We start from the raw sequence: 25,362 nt of genomic DNA, 5'->3' as shown, positions 1-25,362 counted from the left end.
TACTATTTTTACGTCAGCGATCTGTGCCAAGAAAATGTGGACTTATACTTTCGTAAAATGATTTTATTGTAATGTTTGTCTTAGTTATTGCGGAGGAGGTAGAATTCAAACATTGAACATATTTTGCTGTTAATAATGGTGTAAGTATGCGTTCCTACTAATCTAAAATGAAGTATGCGCTAGATTCAAAGGCATGTACTCGATAAAACATATTGAAAATTCTGCGACGTAAATTCTAATTTCAAGTGTTTGTATCAACTTGGAGGATGTACATACATTTTTTTGTGTTGGGATGTAAGTACTACATGATAATTTTTCACTGATCATGGTCCACTGTTTATTGTTTCCACAGATGCAATCTCGTAAAAGTTAAAGCATGTAATTGATTCGGTAAACTTAAAACAATTATCAATTTTAAAGCGATTAATAATCCATAAATCAGATTGGAATGGTTTAATTAGATATGTTCTCTATTTCCCAAGCAGGAAATTTCATATGGGTTTTAAGATAATACACGATACGGGGGAGGAAATGCGGAATGAATTAAGTAATTTTTGTGCAAAATTGTGAAAAATAATAACCAATACAAATTATATATTTGTGTCTACATAAATTTTAAATAAAATTGTTTAATACAATAGTTATGGTAATAATGCTCATCATGCATTATGAGTGCAATAAAGCTATGTAATTAGAGCACACTTCAACAACACACGATTTACCAGGTGTAGGTAGATAATTATCAACAGATTTTATCATTTTTGTTTATACTTTATATATATTATGTTTCCTACTTAATAAACTATTAGTAAAGTGTGCTTGAAGTTGTTAGATAACCGTCTTCCACGCTTCAGTTGATCCTGTCTCAATTTTTTTTATTGAGGTAAGATTTTTGTGTATTTTGAACATACCAACATTTTTTTGTTTAATAATAATAATTCAATCAAAGACATCCGTAAACACAGTTTTATAGTTTTATCAAACCGTGACAATTATAATCACATTACTGTTAATAAAAATCACACCAACTTCCTCCAGATAAAAATGTATTTCTGCTTAATGTCCAATTATTGTTTTAATGATCCAATCACACCTTTTTATTTGAAACAACAATAGGTACTAAGAGTGTTATTATTCGTTACAGACAAAGCGTCAACTCGTGCTATAAATTATTATGGAGGTATTTTGTTTGCAAGATACGTAAAATTTATTACATAATTTTTTCAATGCACGACAACATAGAAGTAGCCATTTTTGTATTAAACGGAGTGAGTGAAACCGAATCCGTTTAGTTCGGTTGTTCGGTGGGAAATATATTGATATTATTCATAAATGTGCAAAATTATTCTAGTAAGTATGGTGAAGTTGTTATCGCTCATATGATTAAGATATAATTTTTATAGCCGCTACGTAATTTGTTGGTAAACACAACCGCAGAAATATTTCACCACATGTTATTTTGCTAATAATATATTAGCCTTACACAGCACATTTCTAGTAAGTAACTATGTACTTGTTTGTGTTATTGTCGAATTCGTGGCGGGTTTTTATTACGAATACTTATGTAAAATGTACGTCAGAAATATAAATGAATGCTTTTTTTTGACGTAAAACCCTAAAGTTTGGAAAATTTTAGTTTCTTTTTAATAAATTTTTAGTTATTTTTGTGTTTCCTCGATATTTCGTAAATTTAGAGAATGAAAAATAGGTGCCCCGTTTCCGTTTGTCTGTCTACCTGTCGTCTGTCATCTGTGTCTCTGTGTGTAGTCAAGTTTATGGTATTTTACGAATATCTTGTAGATGGTAAAGCTAATCAAAATTTGTATGATCATACCCAACAAGAATTGCGTATAGTAAAATAACATATTACTGTACTTGTGGTTTATGAATCCATTTTGATTTTTATTTTTGACATACCAGTTGAGAAAAGACTTTTATTCCCTCCAGCGTATATGAAAAATGTAAAAATCTGCTTTTTAGATTATCTAGACGTTTTGTTAAACGATAAATGAGGTCAACAAATAAGAGCAGTGTGTCTGGACAAACAAGTGATAATAACCTTAATCCTAATTAATTCATTAATTAATTATAACTGATACATCTGACATCTGCGCAGAATTAAAGCTGCGACAACGCTAAATAAATTCCTGCAATCATGTAGAACTCGGCGAAATTTTTTTTTTTAAGAAATTAAACGAGATTTTTATTTTTATCCTAATAATATTGTGTAGTAAACTACTAACCGAAACTAGTAGCTTAATTACAGTTACGTTGAAGTCTAAGCTGAAGTCGAAATTAAATTAAAAGTCAAAATTTTTACAAAAACGCATTTTTTTTTAATTTGTAACAATTTTGAATTTCATAGAAAGTGCAAAATTATGAGAAAATTGTTAGATATTTCAAGTGTCGAACTTGCGCTAGCAACTAGAAAAGATAACTTAATTATTGGAATTGATATTAAATAAAAAGTCAAAATTTTTGCAAAAACGCAGTTTATTTTTGAAATTCCGGTTGTCAAATAAAACTGTAAAAATTTTCAGTCCTACAAAATGTGCTAATTATATCAGATGGCTAAATTTAAATTACATATAACTAAAGAACCATTATTGAAAAATAGAAACGTCGAAATTTTGAAAAAATATCAGACAATTCAAGTGTCAAACTTACTCTAGTAATTAAAAAAAAATAGCTTAATTGCAGTTATGTTGAAGCCTAGCTAGAGTCGAAATTAAATTAAAAATCAAAATTTTTATATAAACACAGTTTATTTTTGAAATTGTAACAATTTTGAATTTCACAGAAAGTGTTAATCTGGTCAGTTGGCCTAATTAAATTACATATAACTAAATTATAAGAAAAATGTTAAACATGTCACCGCCCACCCGCCTTTTATTTTCTTAAAGGATATGTCATTTGCCAAAATCCTAAAATAGCTATTTATTTACACTAAAGGGTAAAGAAAAGCTACGACTTTTCGTGATTTTAATTATTAAAAATGTAATATAAAAATATGAACGTTAAACAATTTTTTTGTTAGTATTCACTTGATCTTTATAATGATGTTGTGCAATTGTTAAAGTATTTTCTAAAGCAGTAGGGTCGATATTATTTGAATTTATTTTTGTTTCCATTTCTCTCATTTCAAGCTTCAATTTTGGTTGTTCTTCGTCATCTCTCCTCGGGTAAATAATTCTTGAAGAATGGAAAATTCATTATTTATTCAAGGAAAGTACGAAAAAGCCAGAGCTTTTCAAAGTTTAGTAATGAATAGCTAAATACTTATTACGAAAAAAATAAAGTTTAGCTAAACTATGTTTAAATAGTTAAAAAAGCTAACGAATCTGAACTCTGGCGTTCTTATCGTAGCAAGTGCCAGCCCCGCCCACCCGCCCTTTATTGTCTTAAAGGATATATCATTTGTCAAAATCAGTTTACCTTAGCAAGTGTTAGTAGTTTTAGTAACGGATTTTTTTTAATGGTTTATACAGGATGGGAATAATTCGATGATAATTTGATTGATTAAGTCAGTAAAACTTAATCTTTTTGGGAATTACGCTGTACGTCTCAAAATTGATAATTTATCCCCACGAAAAAGTTGGTGACGTCATCTCAAAATTTTGCTAAATAAATCCTGCTGAAAATGAGTAAAATACAAATTTTACAAGAAAATCCTACAAAAATAATTTAGAAACTACGAAAATAATTGTTCATACGTTTTAAACTTATCACAAATATGGCAGATTGATAATCAAAATTCCTCTGTTCATCCCTTCCGAATCGCATCATCCAGGGGCAGGTGCCCCAGCAATGAATTTGCGGTGTATTATTATTTTTATTATTTTTGATCGATATATTTCTGGATATTTTTTTCCTAATATGTATTTTATTTCTGAGTTTTCAACTTTGACTGAATTTTTACTTTTTTCGTTTTTTCAGTGTTTCGAGTTTTTCGTTCCTCGATTTTTAATTTTTCCTTTCTCCAATATTTTGATTTGCAGTTTCTAGATTCCACAATTTTCTGTTTTTAAATTTTTCGGTTCTTTACTTTCTCGTGTTACAATTTTTCTGAAATTTGAAATTTAAAATTTTCCGGCAATTTTTTGAGTTTCCATTTTAAATTTTTTAATTTTTAGATATTGCACTTTTGAATTTTTAGTTCTTTTAATATTTCGTGGCTTCACCTTTTACAACGGTTCTTTCTATTATTATTTTTAGATTTCTTAATTATTCGATAATTTCTTTTTTCAGTTGTTAGATTTCCAATTTTTTGATTTTTTATTTTGGCTGTTTCCATTTTTCGAAAAAACGTCTAAACACAAGAGCAACACAACAAAAAATCCTGCGTTGCAATTTTTCCAAATTTCAGTTTGAATGAACGTGTTCTTTTTGTCCAAAACTTAAGAAACCCAAAAATGAGAACTTGATTATTTAGAAGCTAATCAAAAAATTGAAGACATGAAAATTGAATTATCGTTTAATTCAAACAAAGGAAAATTAAAATATCTACAAATTGAAAAATCAAAGAAACGAAAAATTGGACATCGAAAAACTGAAAGAACGAAAAATTGAAAACTAGAAAGACTGTAAAACCGAAACGCTATAAAATTGAATAATCATAATTCAAAAAATTGAAAAATTCATGAGTTGATAAATAGCAACTCTGAAAAATTGTAAAATTTAGCAAAAATCGGAATATCGAAAAATTGCAAAATCGGAAAAGTAAAAGATTTTTAAAAACTCAAAAATGGGTGTTACTTATTAAAAAAATGCTGAGTCAACACAATATAAATAAACGCGGTGAAGGAAATTAAAAATTAATTAGTTAACAAAAATTTAGATATAAAATTTGAAAAATCCAAAAACTGTAGAATCGTGAAGATTTCAGTTTTAGTAAATTTGTTCTTTTTTAATTAAAAATTGAAATCTTGATTAACTAAAATAAGGAAAATTAAACAAATTAATTAATACATGTACCCTCAATTTAATCATAAATTTTATTTGAATATAAAAATTGAAAAACTAAAAACGGCAGAATCGTAAATTGAAAAATTCAAAAGTTCAATACTCAAAAATTGAAAAACGACAAATTGAAAAATCAAAAATTAAAAAAAAATTAATGCCTCATCTACTTGTCAACTCACAAGCCGCCCCTGGGATCATCTCATTTTTTTTTGTTAAATAAATTATGTTTGAAATATACAGTGTGATATGTCCTTTATTTATGAATTATGTGTCCACATTTGTTATACTTAGGTATACGAGTTGCCATTAAAAAAATCTGAAAATTTGATTTCGATCGAACTAACAAATGCAGTCATAATTTTGTTGATAAATATTTAATATTACTAACAATCTCCAGAAGATGACAGCTATTGAATTGATGCCCAAAATTTCAACAGCAGCAATGAATTTGTACTGTATTATTATTTTTATTATTTTTGACCGATATATTTCTGGACAATTTGTTTCCTAATATTTTAAAAATAAATGTGGAAAATTATTACAAAACCTATTTTTCGATTAGCAACTTTCTGAGTTTTCAACTTTGACTGAATTTTTACTTTTTTTGTTTTTTCAGTGTTCCGAATTTTTCGTGTCTCGATTTTTAATTTTTCCTTTCTCCAATATTTTGATTTGCAATTTTTTGAGTTTGCAGTTTAATTTTTCGAATTTTTAGTTTTTCGTTGCTTCACCTTTGAGATTTGCAATTTCTAGATTCCACAATTTTTCTATTTTAAAATTTTTTGGTCTTTCAATTTCTGGAGTTTTTTGAAATTTCAAATTTAAAATTTTGCTTTTCCCATTTTTGAAATTTTCAGTTTTCGATTTTTAATTTTTCATTCCCGTAATTCCATTTTAAATTTTTTGATTTTTATATTTTACACTTTTGAATTTTTAGTTCTATTAATATTTCATGGCTTTACCTTTTAGATTGGTTCTTTCACTTCTTTCTGTTATTATTTTTAGATTTCTTGATTTTTCGATAATTTATTTTTTCTTTTTTCAGTTGTTCGATTTTTTATTTCGGCTGTTTCCATTTTTCGAAAAAACGTCGAAATATAAGAGCAACACGAACAAAAATCCTGCGTTGCAATTTTTCAAAATTTCAGTTAGAATAAACTTGTTCTTTTTGTCCAAAATTTAAAAAATTCAAAAATGAGAACTTGATTATTTAGAAGCTAAAATTTGAAAAATAAAAAAATTGAAGACATGAAAATTTGAACTATCGTTTAATTCAAATAAAGGAAAATTAAAATATCTACAAATTGAAAAATCAAAGAAGCGAAAAATTGGAGATCGAAAAACTGAAGGAACGAAAAATTGAAAACTGGAAAGACTGTAAAACCGAAAAACTGTAAAATTGAATAATTATAATTCAAAAAATTGAAAAATTCATGAGTTGATAAATAGCAACTTTGAAAAATTGTAAAATTAGCAAAAATCGGAATATCGGGAAATTGCAAAATCGGAAAACTAAAGAATTTTTAAAAACTCGAAAATGGGTGCTATTTATTAAAAAAATGCTCAGTCAACACAATATAAATAAACGCGGTGAAGGTAATTAAAAATTAATTGGTTAAAAAAAATTTAAATATAAAAATTGAAAAATCCAAAAACCGCAAAATCGTGAAGATTTCAGTTTTAGTAAATTTGTTCTTTTTGAATTAAAAATTGAAATCTCGATTAACTAAAATAAGGAAAATTTAAAATGTCTACAAATTGAAAAACTGAGAAGTGCAAAATTGAAATGTCGAAAAATTGCAAATCAAAAATCTGGGAGACCGGAAAATTTCAAAATCAAAGTATAAAAAATGTCAAAAATTGTAAAATTGAAAAATTAAAGATTGAAAACTAGAAAACAAAATCGGAAAACTGTAGAAACAAAAATTCACAAATGGAAAATTTGAAAATCGAAATAAGTTTGTATTAAAACTTGAGAAACTGAAAAATCCAAAAAGTCCAAAAACTGAATAAACGATCTACAAATTTACAAATCCAACTATCTGTAAAATCGAAAAATTGTAAATTAAAATGAAAAGTTGATACATCAAAATTTTGAAAAAGTTAAAATTGAAAAATCAAAAACCGATGTGCGTTGTTACCATTGTCGAAGTGAATTAATACATGTACCCTCAATTTAATTATAAATTTTATTTAAATACAAAAATTGAAAAACAAAAAACGACAAAATCGTAAAACTGAAATATTCAAAAGTTCAATAATTAGAAATTGAAAAAACCAAAAGCTGATTTTTGTCAATTTTTTTGTTATGTAAATTACGTTTGAAATATACAGGGTGATATGCCCTTTATTTATGAATGATAAATAGTTATTTAATAGTACTAACATCCTCCAGAAGATGTCCGTCACTGTACTGATGCCCAAAATTTCAACATGACATTAAATGTACCATAAATTTGTTGCCAACCTGACAAAAAATCATAAAAAAATATAGGGTAAATGTGTACAAGAGTGCGAATATGTATAAGAGTACGCACTGATGATTTCTGCTTATTAGTGCCATCTGGGTAAGATGAGGTTATACCATTCAGAATTTAATGCTAAACCTGAGATAAAGGTGCAAAAGTGACCTGAATATAGTTTATAGTTTGGTCGTACTGACGATTTTATGTTCACACGTTGTGTGGATGTAATTTTTACCGCTCATAGTTTTAGTTTTTTGTAAGGTACGTACCAGTTCTTTTATTTTACAGTAATAATTTTCATTAGTTGTAACTTTTAAGGTGTCGTTATACACTAACAGTTTTACACTTTCTGTCCATCAAAAGCTTTTAACGTTGAAAACATTAGGTTATGTACAAATGTACAAGAGTGCGCAGCGAGGTATTGTATAAGAGTGCGCAGCGAGGTATTGTATAAGAGTGCGCATTGCTTGCAATACGTAGGCTAATAGTCTTGGAGATACATATCATACGATAATGAATTATTTAACTCTACTACTTTGTACTGCTTCTCAAGTTGTGTGGTGGTGGTTATGGTGATTTTTTTTTATTTTTACTTCCTGAGCGTGTTGTAATCGAAACCGTCGACCGACTCTCTATTTTTACGTTTTCTCGAATTTTCAAGGCCGCTAGAGTACGAAGAAATAGGTCTCCCATTTTATGTGGAGTCTGTAGTCACTTATTCCCATTTATTTTCACCTTAGAAACAAATATTTTTTCATAAAATGTAATGCACGCTCATAAGCGTTCAAATGCGCACTATTGTGCAATGAACTGTCTAAGAGTGCGCATTTACACATCTTAACAAAAATTGAAATTACTCTTAAAATATAGTGATCTTGGGACGTATAATTAAATATATCTGATCTCTGAACATGTATATAACGAACCCATATCATAAAATTTGTCTATCCAAAAAAATTAAAAAGTTGTTGACAGTTTTACACTAAGTGCGTACTCTTGTACACATTTACCCTATAATTTGTTGTGCTGCACCCAGTATACCTACGTGTTTGTTAACAAAGTTGATTTGTACGAATTTTTTCATTCCCATAATTACACAAGGATTACACAAAAAATTATTCGTGTAATAATGATTTCTGGAAAACTGACAAAAGTTCAAGGTGATTTTGGCGTGTAAACTTTTATTATCTTATAATACCCCAACAGTTTTTTTTAAAATTCTTTTTTTTAATAATACAATGTATCATACATCAGATATTATACAACCGTGACTTTATCCACCTCAATAATCTTGTACCTGGTAAAAAATTTGGGAACATTTCCACAACATCTGCGCGCACTGAATTAAAACCTGTTGCTTCAACTATTCCTCTGGTTTGCTGTAGTTGAAGTTACCTTTACGTAGACGTAGAACACAGACATTGTTAAAAGAAAAGGTGAATGTTCGGAGTCAAGTGCGGAGTGACAAAGGCATAATCGAAAATGTACAACAAAATAGGTAAAAAGCATGTATCAAAGCTCCCATTTATTTCTCAGCTGTTAAAGCTCCGATTTTCCGGTATCCCATTAATAAAATAGCCCTATTTCTTATAACAATTTATTGAACACGTGCCTCAATCCGCGGTTATCTTGTTTTTGTTCCTGACAGGACGCAAAACTCTTATCAATCACGTCGCTAATTATTCCAGAACTCCAGTAACATGAAATTTGTTGGCGTTTTAGCATATTGTAACAGAAAATTATCGTTTTGTACGTAAATAATATTAAATTAACAACACAGGTTAGATTAATTATGGCAGGTTGCTGGTATATCCTTAATCAAACAAAGGGGTCCAGGCACGAATTTGATTTATTTTGTCCTGTCAACAACCGCAAAGAGTGGCCACAGCTCTTGTAAGTATAACTCCGACTTTGTTAAATTTGACCAAATTTGCAACTACAAACACCAGAATTTGTTAATGCACTCTGTATAAATAAACAGCTCCTGTAAATGTGTTAGCACTTAAACTTATTGTTTGTTTTGACGAAAATCTCGCTTGAGATTTTTCATCACTGTGTATATGTCACATTTTCCGTGTCGCTATTTACTCTACTTTCATTAAGGTGACATCGAAAATCACCACGTGATTTTATTTGAGTTGGTGATGTCAAAGTCTCGTGGTTCGCACTTTCCTTCACGTGGGGATGACCACTCACGGGTTACAGTTAACAAAATATTGACAACTTTTAGTAGAACAAAATTAAGAAATTCCTGATATCCGTTCCTACATAAAATTAAGAAAAATGAAAAACGTGTTATAAATCATCATGTGGATTTTATATTGTTTTATAGGTGCAACACAAGTTGCTGAGAGTACGGTGACACCAGAATAATTGCTCTAAATAATTCCGATTTCGCGTTAATTAGCCAAATCGAAAATAAAAAGCTCTCTGCCATTTTTTCGTTTAATAACACGTGTTTCTGCTATTTTATGACCTACGTAATAGCAACAACCATAATTAATTTCCTTTCTTGTTATGTAATGTAATTCACGATGTCTACCATTTTTGTATTAGAAAAGGCAACAAGATGAATAAGAAGCGAACTTGAACGAATGGCGGCGTTTCGCAAAGCATGCCCAAATAAATAAAACGTCTGCTGTTAGCAGCCACTATAATCAATTTACTAATTACTTGAGTGGCAAGTTTGTAGTTTGTTTGAATTTAAAATATTTTGGCTATTTTTGTATTTCCATTTGGGGAAAAACGTGAGTATTTTGTTAATTTTTTAGTTCGTGATTAATATGTAAATAAATAGTTAACTAAATTCCACTTCAGGCAGTGTTTAAAACGTTACGTCACAATTAGTCACTCGTTTTTTTCCATTATCCAAAAATTTATTAAACAGAACTAAATAATTATTTTTCTTCTCGAGAATGGTGCCAATATTTCCTTATTATCTGGACAGTGGAAAAAATAAAAATATAAATGTCACACTTTTTTTGTTTGACGGAAAACCTACAACGATAAATTTTTTATTTCTCTATTTTTGTTCAAACTTGCCTGAAATTGGCTACAACTTTCTTATTTTTTTTTTAAATCGCATTACTGGAACCGGTTCAAAAATCAAAAAATACAGGCTGTATAATATCAAATTTTTCATAAAATATAAAAATTTCGTGTGTCACTGTAGCGCTTTCCAATTTATTTCGTCGGTTTATGTAACAATTATTGAATAACTGCTAATATGTAAACACGTTTTAATGATTTGTTTTTCCGGATTATTAAATGCTTTGATGAAATAATGTGAAGTAAAACAGCATTTAATTTTCTATATGGTGCTTACTAGTTTCGGTTCTTTCTGAATTTTAGGCTATATTTTCAAGATTTTGCTAACGTACACAACTAGACCTAATCGGCTGATAAAAGTCGCGTTTAAAATAAATTTGCACGCTTAGTGATATTAAAAGTAAAGTGAACTTATTGCCACATTAAAATAAGGACCAAATATATCCATCGGCGTTTAAAAAATGTTTTTTAACACACATTGACATTACGTGATTGAAAATATTGAAAAGAATTTAATCGCAAATAGTTTTATACAAGGTCGATTCAATAAATTACGTGTGAGTAATTAGTTGCATGCACATTTAATGCTTATTTTTGTCAAAATTCATGTATAGCTTAGATTTACAAGGTCAAGTAAAGGTTTCGATCACTGGGATAAGTAGTGGCTACTTAAGTACGTTAGTACTTAGCGGTCCGTCGTTAATTTCTCATAAACATCCAGATCTTAATTTAATTGTAACTGGACACTTAAATTGTTCACATTTTTCTAGAAGGAAAAAAAATACAATTGATCTGTACATAGTTCTTTATGACTACCTGCATAGCTTGAGGTCCTGTGAATTTAAAGAGTAAACACTTCAAGGATAATGAATGAATCATAATGATCTTGATACGTGCACATTAAGTTATAATTTAATCTTGAATATCTAAGCAATTAAGTTCATCTCTATAATGATATTGATATGTGCACCATCATTTTGGGTTTTAATTTAATCTTGAATATCTAAACAATTAAGTTCATCTCTGATCAAAACAAATTCATTCTTACGTTGCAAAATCCATCGATCAGTCATCGAATTAATCTGTCATTATTTTATGTCATTTGAGGACTCTTAAATGCAATCTTTGTGATATTTTTAAATTTGGTGACGAATTTTGTGATGTTTGTTTTAACAGTAACAAATTATCTAACTTAGCTAAAATGTGCATTCAAAATTCCTCCATTTTGTGTCCCTGTGGCGCGGTATTTACAAAATTTCCTTTACTGGTTGTACGTGGTGAAGAAAAAACAGGTATTTGAGTAGACGAAAATTGTATTAATTGTGGACCCAAATTCATTCAAAAGTAATCATTTAAAATTGTTTTTTAGTTTGGTTGCTTCATACTATGTTTTTTAAGAAATCATTACGTGTCCTTGATATGTGTCCGAATTTGACGATAAAGATATAGGTTGTTTATAATGTCACACTCTTGTCAATGACAGTAGTAACACTTAAATTTACATGGAAATAAACATCGTTACGTCAATGGAAGAAATTTATTACACCATTGTTCAAGTACTAAAAATAAATCCAAAAATTAGAAAACTTATTTCGGCTTAGTTAAATTTAGAAAATTATCAATGTTTGAAGTTCGCAATCAACTAACAATGCACATAGAAAGCATGTTGATGTTCCAGGCTACAGCCAACATCGTATTTTATATTTCGCAGAACACCTTTTCAAAGCCTTTTATAAACAAGAATTTTTTTAATTTCATCGTTCGTATTTACCTCTGACGCAAACTTTTACAACACCTCATAAAACTTAAATCAGAGTAGAAAATCTCGTCTGCGCATCAATGATTGAAGCCCGATTTTTTCGCCTCCATAACATCTTGAACCGTGTGACGGGTTTTATTAAAATTTATCAGTAATAAACAATTGTTCTCTGAAGGACAACGCTAATAAATAGGCGCATGTAACGAAACAATAATTATTGGACTCTATTGAGACCGCTGCTTGAAACCAGTATTTCACATACCACTGCTTTCGCGAGCGCTAAACCAACACATCGTATTTATTTTAGAAACCGATGGTGCGGTAAAAGGATTAAAAAAGTAATTAAGAAAAATAAAATATTAACTTAAGTGGGCCCTCCGCAACCGTATCATTAACAAAACAATGGAAGCTAATAAAAGACAACTGGAGATGAAGCTGAGCGAAGAAGGTTACACCTACGTCTTCGAGACCAAGGGCGAGATGGGGGCGAAACCGCCGTCGAAATTTCGAAGAAAAGTGTGGCAAATCGTTCCTTCAGTATGCGGTAAGAGGTCAATTTACGACAGCGCAAGCAATCATTTTTGTGTTTTAGCGACGTTGATGTGTTTGCCGTTTGGGATTATGTTGGGCTGGCCGTCGCCGAACTACCCTACGTTGACCAAACCAGTGGACGAAGGGGAGTCGACGACAGACCCCATAGCGCTTATCCGGATCACCATGGACCAATCTGCAATGGTTGCTGGATTTCTGATGGTGGGTAACACCGCTGCGACACCTTTTTCGTCCTTCAAACGTCTCGGGGCTAAATATGGTGTCCTCGTGGGGGCCACTTTGATGACGATTGGTTGGATCATGATGTGGCAATCAAGAGACATCTTTTACTTACTAGGAAGCCGCTTTTTAGTCGGAGCGGGGAATGGTTTTGGCACGGGTCAGTTGAAGTATTACATTGGTGAGGTCTGTCAAGACTCCCTATCCGTGTTCTTAACCAAACAAATCAATCTGTACGTTTTTGCCGGGCTCATTTTGGCATTCGCTTTCGGGCCCTTTGTAGATTTTAGACAATTCAGTATTATTGCCTCGATTATTTCTGTGCTAGTGTTGTTCCTGACGATTTTTCTTCCCGTACCGCCGCGAGAGTTAGTCAAGAGCGGCAAAATTAAAGAAGCTCATAAACTAATATCGTTTTTGAGTCCGCATCTGAACCCGGATGACGAGCTGATCAAAATCAAGAAGAAGGCTAATACCGTAGACACAGATTTAAGTTATTGTGACGTATTAAAAAAGTCTAGTCTGCGTAAAAATTTGCTCATTTTTGCTGTTGCAGTATTCTTTCAACAGTTCTCAGGGGCTCCCGCTACCTTAGTTTACACTCAAATGATTTTTGCGAGTTGTGGGTGTCCCCGTCCTGAACTATGCGCTTTAGTCTACATATTTGCGTTTTTTCTGGCAAATGTGTACGGGATTTTCTGTGTTCCTAACCACAATAAGAAACACGTGTTGTTGTTTTCTAGCGTGGGAGTGTCGTTGCTCATCGTAGTCCAAATAATAGTACTTGTCGAGAACGCCAACGAAAAATTTTGGAACTTTACTTCCTTAGTGGTTATGCTACTTTTCATTGTAGTTCACACTATAGGTCTAGGGAGCGTTCCTTTTAGTCTAATTCCGCAGTTATTCCCCAAAGAAGCGAAAAAAGTGGTGGTGCAGTTCTTCGTCATGTTCCACTCAATGCTAGCCCTAACTATAACCAAAATTTTCCAAGTCATGTTCGACCGGATAGGTCTCTTCGCCCCGTTTTGCCTGTTCCTAGCGATTAGCACCTTTTCAATCGTTTTTGTGATAATTTTCGTGCCAAATAACCACAAGTCTACCAAAATACGTGAAGTCTTAACTTAAGTCTCAAATCTTTATTTGTCGGTTTGTTCTTACATAATTATACAAACAATAAATATTTAGTTTTTTAATTGAGTTTTATTGTCACTCACTAAGTGCTTGGCAAACTAATCACTAATCTGTATCCTCTCTTAGTAGCTTCCGCAGTTTAGCTTTCGTTTCTTTGGACTTTTCTATATTTCTCTGTCTTCGGGCTAGTCTTTCTTCTTTTAAACACTTGATCATTTGGTGGTCGAGGGAATTACAGAAGCCGAAGAATTTTCCAACAGGGTGATCCCGGTGACACAATTGTAATAAAGTGATGAGTTCGTTGCACTTTTCACTGTGCAGATGTGCTGATAAGTCTGTATGCATTGCTAAGATTAGTCAGTTTACTGCTATTTTAGTAGCTACTGTTTGATGTGTCAAACAAAGCGACATCTGGTTTCTAAGTACTCAAGCTATTACAGAGCACTGTAAAAAGATTTTGAGGTATTTAACACTTCATGGATAGGTGGAGCATCTGTCAGTAATAACTTATGAAATTCGTTTGGAAAATTTCCATTCAAAACCGAATTTTGTTTCAACATATAAATAAGAAAACAGCAGAAAATTTGAAAAAACTGGTATCTAATATAATTAATTTTTAAATTACGATTTTTGTTACATATTTATTATTGTGGTAACTCAAATCTCCTGTAAAATTAAGAAATGTGCATCAAACTTTAAAACCTGTGAAAAATTTCAAGTTTGTTTTTACAAAAAATCTGTCCAAAATGCAATCAAATCGTTACAAAACACACAAAAAATGCTCAAGTAGTTTAGTTTTTACGATGGAGCTACAGTGAATGATGTAACGATGGTGGAATTTAAGTTTCCTTCCCCGATGAATTTACTTTAATACCACATTTCTATGACCAAAAAAATTGCTGCATACGCTCTACCACGTTTTCGGAGAATAAATGTTCAAATTCAAGTTGTAAGAAAATATTAAAGCTTACATTACCTAATGATAATAATTTTCAAGCGCCTTTTCTTCAAAATGGATGGGTTTTTAAGACTAGTTTAAACATAACTAAAGTAAAACCATGCAGAACTTTAGGCATGTCTTTACAAAAAAAAAATAAGCAGAGACTGAATAAGTAGATTTCCTGCCACGTGTCTTACAGAAACATTTCCATTATTGCTATTAAATTATACAAACATGAACTGTGGATTTACAAACAATAAAACAAGATTAACACATGTTGGCGAATTCGTTGAAAGTTTTAACAATATTTCAGACTAGGAAATCGCTAATTAATGGGTCTTGCGCTAATTATATTCGTTGAACCGAAATATCAAAAAAACTGGTGCAGTTCATTGCTTTTACAAAACTACAAGGTGTTTTATTTGTACGTTTTTAAGTATTAAATAATTATATGTACTTATAACACTTTTTAAAAAAAGTTGTTTCTTTGTACAAATAATCCATTGTCATCTCTGGTTAGGCTGGATGTATTTCTGGTGTCGCAGGGATAATTGCATTACTAAGTCATTTACTAAATTGTTTACAAAATATAACTCCTTGTTCTTTACCACCAATCAGACTCATGTAAAATAAATATTTGTAAAACTGTACACAAGGCGGTTATAAAACATCGTACATCTAGTTGCCTTTGAAATTTGCGAAACTTTGCCGCCTCGTTGCGACGATTGATAATGGTAACTAGCCGTCACAAGTGTCAGCTATAAATACATGTGTATGTAGGCAACCAATAATTCATTCAGCTCGCTATATATCGCAAATAACGACAAATTTTTATGTTAATTATGACAGTCATCCCGTTCTAGTGGATATTATATTTAGAAACAAATAAATAACAGCAAAATTTGAATAAAATAATGTGGTGACCGAATTTAAATCAAAATTTTCGCGCTGAAATTAATTAAAACCGGCGCATAATCACATTTGAGTAATTTGAATTTGAAAGAGAAAAAAAATTCAATCACAAAAAAGAAATCGTTAAATATAGGCAACCAGGTGCACGGTAACGCTTGCTGGATAGTTGGACAATTAGTAGCGCTAGGGGATTTTAGTTAAAGGGTTGGTTGTTAGTGGTTGGAGCGACAGTCTGAATGTGTTTTTGTAAACACGTGGTAAGAGCTAGTTTAAATGGTTTGGTAGTTAATACAAGGGAGGAAGCCTTTGTTTAACGACAATCAATCGTAACTGCTATGACGACAACCCGCGCGGCTAATTCTTGCGGCTTTTAATCAAAAAAACATGCCATCTTTCAACGCGGAACACGTGCTGTAAATTTGTTTTATTGTTTGTAAATTCACCAATCAAGTTAGTTTTCTTAATCGTCAGCTAGTGTTAACACGATTTAACAATCAGGATTATTTAAATAAACCACTTGCTAGAAGATTTCATGAAATTCATTTAAGTCAGGATAATAATTCTTTGTTTAACAAACTACGAATAAGTTTCTGGGTGCATATATGTAAGTGTTACATTACAACACTTCTTAATTCTTCACACAAGATTGCTAATCGTTCATTTCCGGCAGTTAAATTAACAAAATCATACTGCGAACTGGCGGGGGGTTAAAATAATGTCTTCCCTTAGGCGGTTATCATCGTTATTATCATTGTTATCATGATCACATCACTGAGGCTTGTCCTCACAACGCTACAGATTGATTACTTCATCGAGGCATGTCCTCGTAACGCTAGTGATTAATAACACCATCGAGGTATTCCCTCGCAACGATAAAAAAATTACATCACCGAGACGCTTTTTCCTCGCAACGATGAATGGATATTTTTGTTGTTGGGGTAACCAGTTCGAGGGATTCTAAACTCTCAAAGTAAATAGTTTTTTTTTTAAATAACCAATCACTTAGATCATCATATAATTTGACAAATGTAAACTCTTTGTTTGAATCGTTGATCAAGTGTGGCAAATATTAATCTCATGTAAATTTTGTTAACTTTGCAATTTTTCACCTCATAGAATATTTCTCTAATCTCATAATTTTAACTTCAGTAATTTTCTTTGTTGTATAAGTTTAATTGAACGTAAATTTCATGTTCTTCAGTTTAACCTCACATAATATTTCTATTTGTACAAGTTTATTTCACACCAGACCAATTGTTTCATAAATCTTTGCTAAGTTTTGTTTGTAAATATTTTGTTGATGAATGTTTCCATCGTATAAATTATTTGATGTCCAATTTTAATCTCACATAAGATTTATTTGTTGTTTAAAATCCCACAGGATTGTATGGCAAATTTAAATGTTGTTTATTGCTCTTTTGAAACTTTAACACTTGTTCAACTGTTGTTAATGTCAGAGTCATAGAGATTGAACATTTAAAATGAAATGGAGGTTAAATAACACAGAAAACGTGGCAGAAGCGAAGTGCGGTTCTTAGTCGAGCTGGCGAGATTCATCGCGTCACCTGCACAAGTCCACAGGTTTGGTAACAGCCTAGTTTCGGACGGCATGTTCGTCCTAGAGACGTGTAATGTGCTGTTTGGGTAGGCTTTGCGATAGATAGAATCACCGTCGAGGGGGGAGAACAGCCCCGACCGGTAGCCCCAAACTCCGCTTGTGCTAGAACGCCCCAGGGTACTTTTGTTGTGGTCCTGTTAACTGCTGTAACTTTAAAATTTGACCCCACACGCCCGTAATAACTTGTGTATTCGCATCCAGTTACTTTAAATCAGATTTTGCTTTGTTTTATTAAATTTGTGACATTCAAATATTTGCATTGATTCCAAACAAATGTATAGGATTTTGCGTTTGTTCGTTTTTCATATGTGTATGTCTGTCAATTCGCGAGTGTCTTTTCTTTCATATTTTTGAGGTGTTTCATTTGAAATGTAATATGTCCGTGAATATACGATAGGGGGTTTTTGGGGCTGAGGAGGGGTACCATTTTAGCCCCTCCAAAAAAACTTTTGTCTATTATTTCTTGCGTTCTCGACTCACACGCAGTGTATGCTCACTTGTATGAAAGAACGTCTTCCCGCCACTTTTCAAAAAAACAAAAACACACAACGTAGATTCCCATTTGTTAGATGATCACAGCCAACGCCAAATTTTGAATTTTTGAATTTTTCGCTGGCCTTTCAAACTTTTTCAAGGTCAATTTAAAAGCGGGAAGTTTGGGTTATCACAGTAAAGATGCGGTAACGAAAATAAAAAAATTAAAAATTTACAGTCTGTTTTAGACTTTTTTTACCAAGTATTATTAAAATAATAGATTAGTTATAACTTATACCAGTTTTTGAATGCAACAGTTCGATTGGTTTGTTTTTCCAAAAACTAGAACTTAAACATTTATATTTATTGTTATTATGTTTAATTAGGCGGACCTCAAGGATTTTAGTTATATTTTTATGTAATACGGGACCAAACACTTGATGTATGTACTAATGCTATTGTATTAAAAATTTGTAAAAAAAAGACTGTGTTATGTTGTTAGTTCTTTGTTCAAATAAAGTTTTTTTTCATAATAAATTGTCTTTTAATGTCATATAACACAAAACAAGAAGCAATTAATAATTAGATTTCGATTTTTGGGGTAGAGCTCAAAAACTCAAGAATTTATTTCTCAGTAATAGTAAGTAAGTAATGTTTTATTGTGTTAAACTAAAAGTTACAGTCGTCATAAAAAAAGAATATACAAAAAGGTACTTATATTTCTATAATTACAAACTGAAATTGTACTCTAAATATTCATTAATGCTATAAAATGCATTTGCCATTAAAAATGATTTTATTTTCCTTAGAGCTTCCTTAGATGATAGTTGTCGGTAACTTAACGGCAGCTTGTTAAAAAATAATATACAATAATAATTAATAGCATTTCTACAGCGCGAAATCCGCCAATATTCAATCGACAGGTCAGCTGATCGCGTGTGATAGTCGTGAAAGGAGCTTAATGTGGGAAAAGACACTATTTCCAGGAGGATATATTTTAAGCTATGGTAAATATATAGAGATGGTAATGTCAATATGTTTAGTGTTTTGAAATACGATTTGCAGTCATCCCGGTATCCAAGATTTGCAATGATTCTGATCGCCCTTCGCTGAAGTCGAAACAATTTGTATATTGCAGAGCTATGTCCCCAAATTAATATGCCGTAAGTTAGGTGAGCTTGTACTAAAGCGAAATAGGCAATTTTTAAAACCTCACAGTCAACATTGTTCGATAAGTTTCTCAATAAATATACATTTCTGGAAATTTTATTTGCTATATAATTCCCGTGCTCTTGCCATAATAGCTTTGTATCTACCATGATCCCTAAGAATTTGTTTGTTTGATTATTGTTCAAGACTGGACAATCCCTCTTCAAACTAAAAATCATATCGGAGGACTTATCTTTGTTCACACAGAGTCTGTTTGCTAAAAACCAGAGTTCAGCTTCAGTGTGGATGTTTTCTAGACAAGGGGCGATTGATTGCATAGAAGTCACATTATTACTAATAACAGTATCATCTGCAAACAGTGTAGTTAAATAATTTGCCATAAAAGAAGGCAGATCGTTAACATACATTAAAAATAACACAGGTCCCAAGATGGAACCTTGCGGAACCCCGTAATTTAATTTCATTGCTTCAGATGAAACACCTTCAACATTTACAATTTGAATTCTATCCGAAAGATATGATCGCAATAATTTTATGGCAGTAGGGTGAAAATTGTAACACGAGAGTTTGTGTATTAATATGTCATGTGACATACAATCAAAGGCCTTGCTAAGATCTAGAAAATAAGCTGCAGTATAGCCTTTATTTTGAAAAGCCATTGTGACATTGTTAATGAAGGAGAGAATGGCCTTTTCAGTTGACAGACCTTTGCGGAATCCGTATTGACTGTCAGAAATTAGGCAATGAAAAGTCAGGTGTTTGACAATTTGGTCCAGCATCGCACTTTCAAAAATTTTAGAAAAAATAGGTAAAAGTGAAATCGGGCGGTAATTGTTTACGTCGTTGATATCCCCTTTTTTATGCACAGGTGCAACAGAAGCTACCTGTAAACATTTCGGAAAAACTGAGTTCGCTATGCATATATTAATTATTTTAGTTAAGGGTGGAATTAATATATCCTTCACTGATTTAATGACTTCCACATTAAACCCGTAGATGTCTTTACTTCGTTTGTTTTTCAACTTATTAACAATATCACGAACTTGTACCTCACTGACTGCGTCGAATGAAAAAGATACGGATGTTGCACTTTTTGATGATACAATATTTATTGGATCTACGCTAGAAAGAGGTAAAGAATTAACTAAATTGTTAGCTACGTTACTAAAGAAAAAATTGAATTGATTAGGTGATAAATCTGTAGTTTCCTGAATTGTTCGCTGTTTATTTCTATTAATTAGTGACCACATTGCTTTAGAGTTATTTTGATGATCTCTAATAAAATTATTGTTAGCATTGATTTTGGCTTTTTTGATGGATTGCGCATATCTATATTTATAGTCACTATACAGTGCTTTCAGTTGTAATGTGCCATGTAACTTGTAAGCGTCATGTATTAAGCAAAGTGTTTCGCGCATTTTTTTTAATTCAGGTGTGAACCAAATTATATTGTGGACTTTGCTTTTTTTACAAAAAAGTTTACGAACAGGAAACGATACATTAAAATGAATTAAGATCTTGTCCAGAAACATAGAGAATATCTCACAAGGATTTTTCTTTAGATTGATAAATCTCCAGTCAACTTGATCTAACAACTTATAAAACTGGATCTTCCCTTTTTGCGTGATAGGCCTTACATATTTTGGAACAATGGAGTTATTATAAATGGGTTTCCTTACAGTACATTTTACAGAAATTCCTACATGATCTGACAATGAAACGTTGGCAGGTCCTACACAGATTTTTTCACTGCTAAGATTGGTGAACACATTATCAAGGGTGTTATTCTTACGAGTTTTAAAATTTACAAGAGGGTGTAAACCATAGCTACACATCAAATTGCAAAAATATAATACTTTTGCATGTTGTGTACCAAATAGCAAGTTAATGTCGCCACCTAGTATGATGTACTTGGATGTACCATGTAGTTCATTGAGAGTGTTTACTACAGTGTCGATAAATTTGTTAAAGTCACCGTTTGGCGAGCGATACATAGTTATTACTATCACATCTACGATTGGTATAAATACAGCACATAATTCACAAATTTTTTCAACAGAGAACGAACTTACATTTTCTAAAGAGTTGCAAAGTATATTTGGATTAAGAAGGGACATGACACCTCCATGTTGATGATGAAGCCTAGAGAAGTGCGTTTTCACAATGTAATTATCCAAGTTCATGATACTAGATTCCTCATGTTTAAGCCAATGTTCTGTAATGCACAGGCAGTCGTAGTTTTTATCATTTAAATAACTTTCAATTGATGGTATTTTATTACGGAGGCTCTGTGAATTCCAAAACAGAATTGAGAAGCAACATTCACAACCTTCTTTGCACTTGAAAGAACCTGTGGCTACTGCGTTTTGGTGGTACCTGACTGATGAACTCATATCAACATTGACATGCAAGGATGACGCTAATTTTCTTCGAGTATTGTGTTCGTGGCTGTTCTCTTGTCTAAAAAATGTTGTACTGAATTGTCCTTTTTTGGGAAATAGAACCTATTTATGACTACTCCTTTTGGCCATAAGGTATCTTGCAATATTTTGTCTTTTTCAAAAGATGGAATTTTTAACTTGAAGGATGCAGTTCTTTCACTTCTTTTTAAGTTTAGTTTCTCGATTTCGACGTTAACAATTTCATGGAGGTGTTCTTTAATGTCGTCAACTGTTGTGTCTGGGTGAAGGCCAGTTACGAAGTAATTGAATTTTTTTTCTATAGCTCTCAAGGAACCCGATGTTGTTCCTTGACCTGCTCCTGCAAGAAGGTTGCGAGTTCTTTTCTTCTTTTTGTGTTGCACTTCAGTAAAACTGACGGTCCCTTCATCAGCTACTTTAGTTGTAGGTACGTTTTCTTGTTTGGTATTCCTGGTTTCATCCTTAGGAGGAAGATGAATGTCTGCAGTAACTAATGATGTGAAAATTTCATGATCATGTTCATCCGACGAAGTTTCATCTTCATCGTGTAACGTGCTTATCTTAGTAGTGGTAGTATCAGTAGTATTATGTGATTTAGACAAACGCCTGTGGTCACTTCCTCGATGTATGTTTATATTATGATAATCAGCTGGTTGATATAGTAAAAAGTTGTCATTGAGTGCTACAGTAGAATTTTTATCCGTGGTTTTTCCATTACTTTGTTGTACAAAATATGACGATCTGCGATTATCAACCGTATGATTAGTTTCATTAGGGGTTTTAGCAGTATTCGCTTTTAATTTAAAATTCTCTAATTTTAGGGCACTTACATCTTTTTGTAGCTGATAAATTATCGTATTTTGAGTTGTAATTAAGGTCTTACAACTATTAATTTCCTCAAGTAAAGCAGAGAAAGCCACTTCACATCCACAATTAACAATTGTTTGGCTAAAAAAATCCGCTAAACACTGATTCACAGCACTTTGAATATCTGTCATAACAGTAAGTGGGGCCTTCTTCACCTTTGGGCCCATGGTCAACTTTCGTAGATTTTCGTGAAAATAATTAATTAATATGGCTACGACGATTTAATGTGACTTGCACCAGACACCGTCGCCAATTACATAATTAATAATACAAAATTACACGACTAACTAGACACCGAAAATGTAATAATGAATAATTCTGTTCGTGTAATCAATGCAATCTGCTTATTTAAGCAGCCCCACGTTCCTTCTGGAGAGTTCACGATTACTGCTTCGAGGTCGTTCTGGAGTACGCCACGGTGACTTCCAGGCTGTTTTGCTGCAATGTATTAGAAAATCCATAGACATCGTACGGGGGCAAACCAGCTTTCATAACAGTATGTTAGTACTTAGCAACAATGGAAAAAGTTTATTACACCATTCAAATACATACTAGCAAACTAAAATAAATGTAAAAATTAGAAAACTTATTTCGGCTCACTTAAATTAAAAATATTATCAATATTTGATATTTGCCATCAACTAACAATGTAAGTATAATGAACTGTTGAAGTTCTACCCTGCTGCATTTTTTTAAAGCCTTTGATAAACAATAATTTTTATAATATTAATATCTATGACGCAAAATTTTACAACATGTCATAAAGCTTAAATCAGAGCCCGATTTTTTCCATAACATCTTGAACCGTGTAGCGCGTTTTAAGAAAATTTATCAGCAATAAACAATTGTTCTCTGAATTATAACACCAAAAAATTGGCCCATGTGACGAATCAATAATTACTGGACACTATTGAGACAGCTGCTTGAAACCAATCTTTCACACACCACTGCTTTCGCGAGCGCTAAACCAACACATCGTATTTATTTTAGAAACCGATAGCGCGACAAAAGGATTAAAAAAGTAATTAAGAAAAATAAACTATTAACATCTGTGGGTCCTCCGCAGACCGTATCATTAACAAAACAATACAATCTAATAAAAGACAACTGGAAATGAAACCGAGCAAAGATACGTCTTCGAGACCAAGGGGAAATGGACACCAAACCACTGTCGACATTTAGAGGAAAAGTGTGGCAAGTCGTGCCTTCGGTGTGCGGTAAGAGATGGATTCATGACAACACAAGTAATCATTTTTGTGTTTTAGCGATGTTGATGTGTTTGCCGTTTGGGATTATGTCGGGGTGGCCGTCGCCGAACTACCCTACTTTGACCAAACCAGTGGAAGAAGACGATACGATGACGGACCCCATAGCGCTTATCCGGTTCACGATGGAGGAATCTGCAATGGTTGCTGGGTTTCTGCTGATCGGTCATACCGCTGCCACCCCTTTTTCCACCATCAGATGCCTCAGGGCCAAATATGGAATCGTTCTAGGGGCCACTTTGATGACGATTGGTTGGATCATGATGTGGCAAGCCAGAGACATCTACTACTTACTCGGAAGCCGCTTTTTGGTAGGAGCGGGGAATGGTTTTGGCACGGGTCAGTTGAAGTACTACATTGGTGAGGTCTGTCAAGACTCCCTATCGGTGTTCTTAACCAAACAAATCAATCTGTACGTTTTCGCTGGCTTAATTTTGGCATTCGCTTTCGGGCCCTTTGTAGATTTCAGACAATTCAGCATTATTTCCTTGGTTATTTCGATCCTGGTGTTGTTTGTAACGATTTTTCTTCCAGTGCCACCGCAAGAGTTGGTGAAGAAGAACAAAATTGACAAAGCTCGTAAACAGATATCGTTTTTGAGTCCGCATCTAAACGTGGATGACGAATTAAGCAAGATCGAGAAGAAACTTATTAGCGAAGATACAGATCTCAGTTATTGTGATATCTTGAAAAATTCTAGTCTGCGTAAAAATTTGCTACTTTTTGCTGGAACAATATTCTTCCAGCAGCTCTCCGGAGCTCCCGCTAACTTGGTTTATACGCAAATGATTTTTGCCAGTTGTGGGTGTCCCCATCCTGAATTATGCGCTCTAGTCTACATACTTGCGTTTTTTGTTGCAAATGTGTATGGGATTTTTTGTGTTCCTAACCATAATAAGAAACACGTGTTGTTGTTTTCTTGCGTGGGGGTGTCGCTACTCATGCTAGCCCAAATAGTAGTACTTATTGAGAACGTCAACGAAAAATTTTGGAACTTTACCTCCTTAGTGGTTTTGCTACTTTTCATTGTAGTTCACACTGTAGGTCTAGGGAACGTTCCTTTTAGTCTAATTCCGCAGTTGTTCCCCAAAGAAGCGAAAAAAGTGGTTGGTCAGTTCTTCGTCGTACTCCACTCCCTGCTAGCCCTAGCCATAACCAAAACCTTTCAAGTCATGTTCGACCAAATAGGTCTCTTGGCGCCTTTTTGCCTGTTCCTAGCGATTAGCAGCCTGTCAATCTTTTTTGTGATCATTTTCGTGCCAAATAACCACAAGTCTACCAAAATACATAAAGACTTAAGTTAGTATCCGATCTTTATTTGTCGGTTTGTTCGTACATAATTTATACAAACAATAAATATTAAGTTTCTTAATCGAGTTTTATTACTAGTCACTAATCCTTGTCCTCTCCTGGTAACTTCCGCAGTTAAGCGTTCGTTTATTTGGACTTTTTTATATTTGTTTGTCTTCGGGCTATTCTTTCGTCTTTTAAACACTTAATCATTGGTGATCGACTGATTTACAGAAGCCGAAAAATTTTCCAATGGGGTAATGCCGCTGA

General features: G+C 32.5%; 2 protein-coding genes across 3 annotated transcripts; both read left to right on the top strand.

Moving 5' to 3' along the window:
- Positions 1–820: 820 nt before the first annotated feature.
- LOC135132887 (probable metabolite transport protein CsbC) lies at positions 821–14,198 on the top strand. Of its 2 annotated transcripts, none has more exons than XM_064061103.1 (3): positions 821–883; positions 12,542–12,778; positions 12,827–14,198. In XM_064061103.1, exons 2-3 carry the CDS (start codon positions 12,637–12,639, stop codon positions 14,128–14,130), a joined length of 1,446 nt encoding a protein of 481 aa, XP_063917173.1. In that variant the 5' UTR covers positions 821–883; positions 12,542–12,636; the 3' UTR covers positions 14,131–14,198. The 2 variants fall into 2 exon arrangements, with proteins under 2 accessions (XP_063917173.1, XP_063917172.1); XM_064061102.1 differs by lacking the exon at positions 821–883 and adding an exon at positions 8,826–8,925.
- Positions 14,199–23,685: 9,487 nt separating this feature from the next.
- On the top strand, positions 23,686–25,106 carry LOC135132962 (facilitated trehalose transporter Tret1-like). Its single transcript, XM_064061182.1, has 2 exons — positions 23,686–23,754; positions 23,803–25,106. The coding sequence occupies exons 1-2, from the start codon at positions 23,691–23,693 to the stop codon at positions 25,104–25,106; spliced, it is 1,368 nt and encodes a 455-aa protein (XP_063917252.1). The 5' UTR covers positions 23,686–23,690.
- The last annotated feature ends 256 nt before the right edge of the window (positions 25,107–25,362 follow it).

Source organism: Zophobas morio, unplaced genomic scaffold (genome assembly GCF_036711695.1).
Source record: "Zophobas morio isolate AGI-343-1 ecotype UQ-CSIRO unplaced genomic scaffold, CSIRO_AGI_Zmor_V1 ptg000021l, whole genome shotgun sequence".
NCBI lineage: Eukaryota > Metazoa > Arthropoda > Insecta > Coleoptera > Tenebrionidae > Zophobas > Zophobas morio.
The sequence above is the reverse complement of the archived record's forward strand: the minus strand, read 5'-3'. Positions and strand labels throughout refer to the sequence as shown.

Coding starts and splice junctions, on each gene's coding strand:
- LOC135132962 (XM_064061182.1), top strand. CDS start 23,691: ATGGACACCAAACCACTGTCGACATTTAGAGGAAAAGTGTGGCAAGTC. Junction 23,755..23,802: donor AGTCGTGCCTTCGGTGTGCG/GTAAGAGATGGA, acceptor TTTGTGTTTTAG/CGATGTTGATGTGTTTGCCG.
- LOC135132887 (XM_064061103.1), top strand. CDS start 12,637: ATGGAAGCTAATAAAAGACAACTGGAGATGAAGCTGAGCGAAGAAGGT. Junction 12,779..12,826: donor AATCGTTCCTTCAGTATGCG/GTAAGAGGTCAA, acceptor TTTGTGTTTTAG/CGACGTTGATGTGTTTGCCG.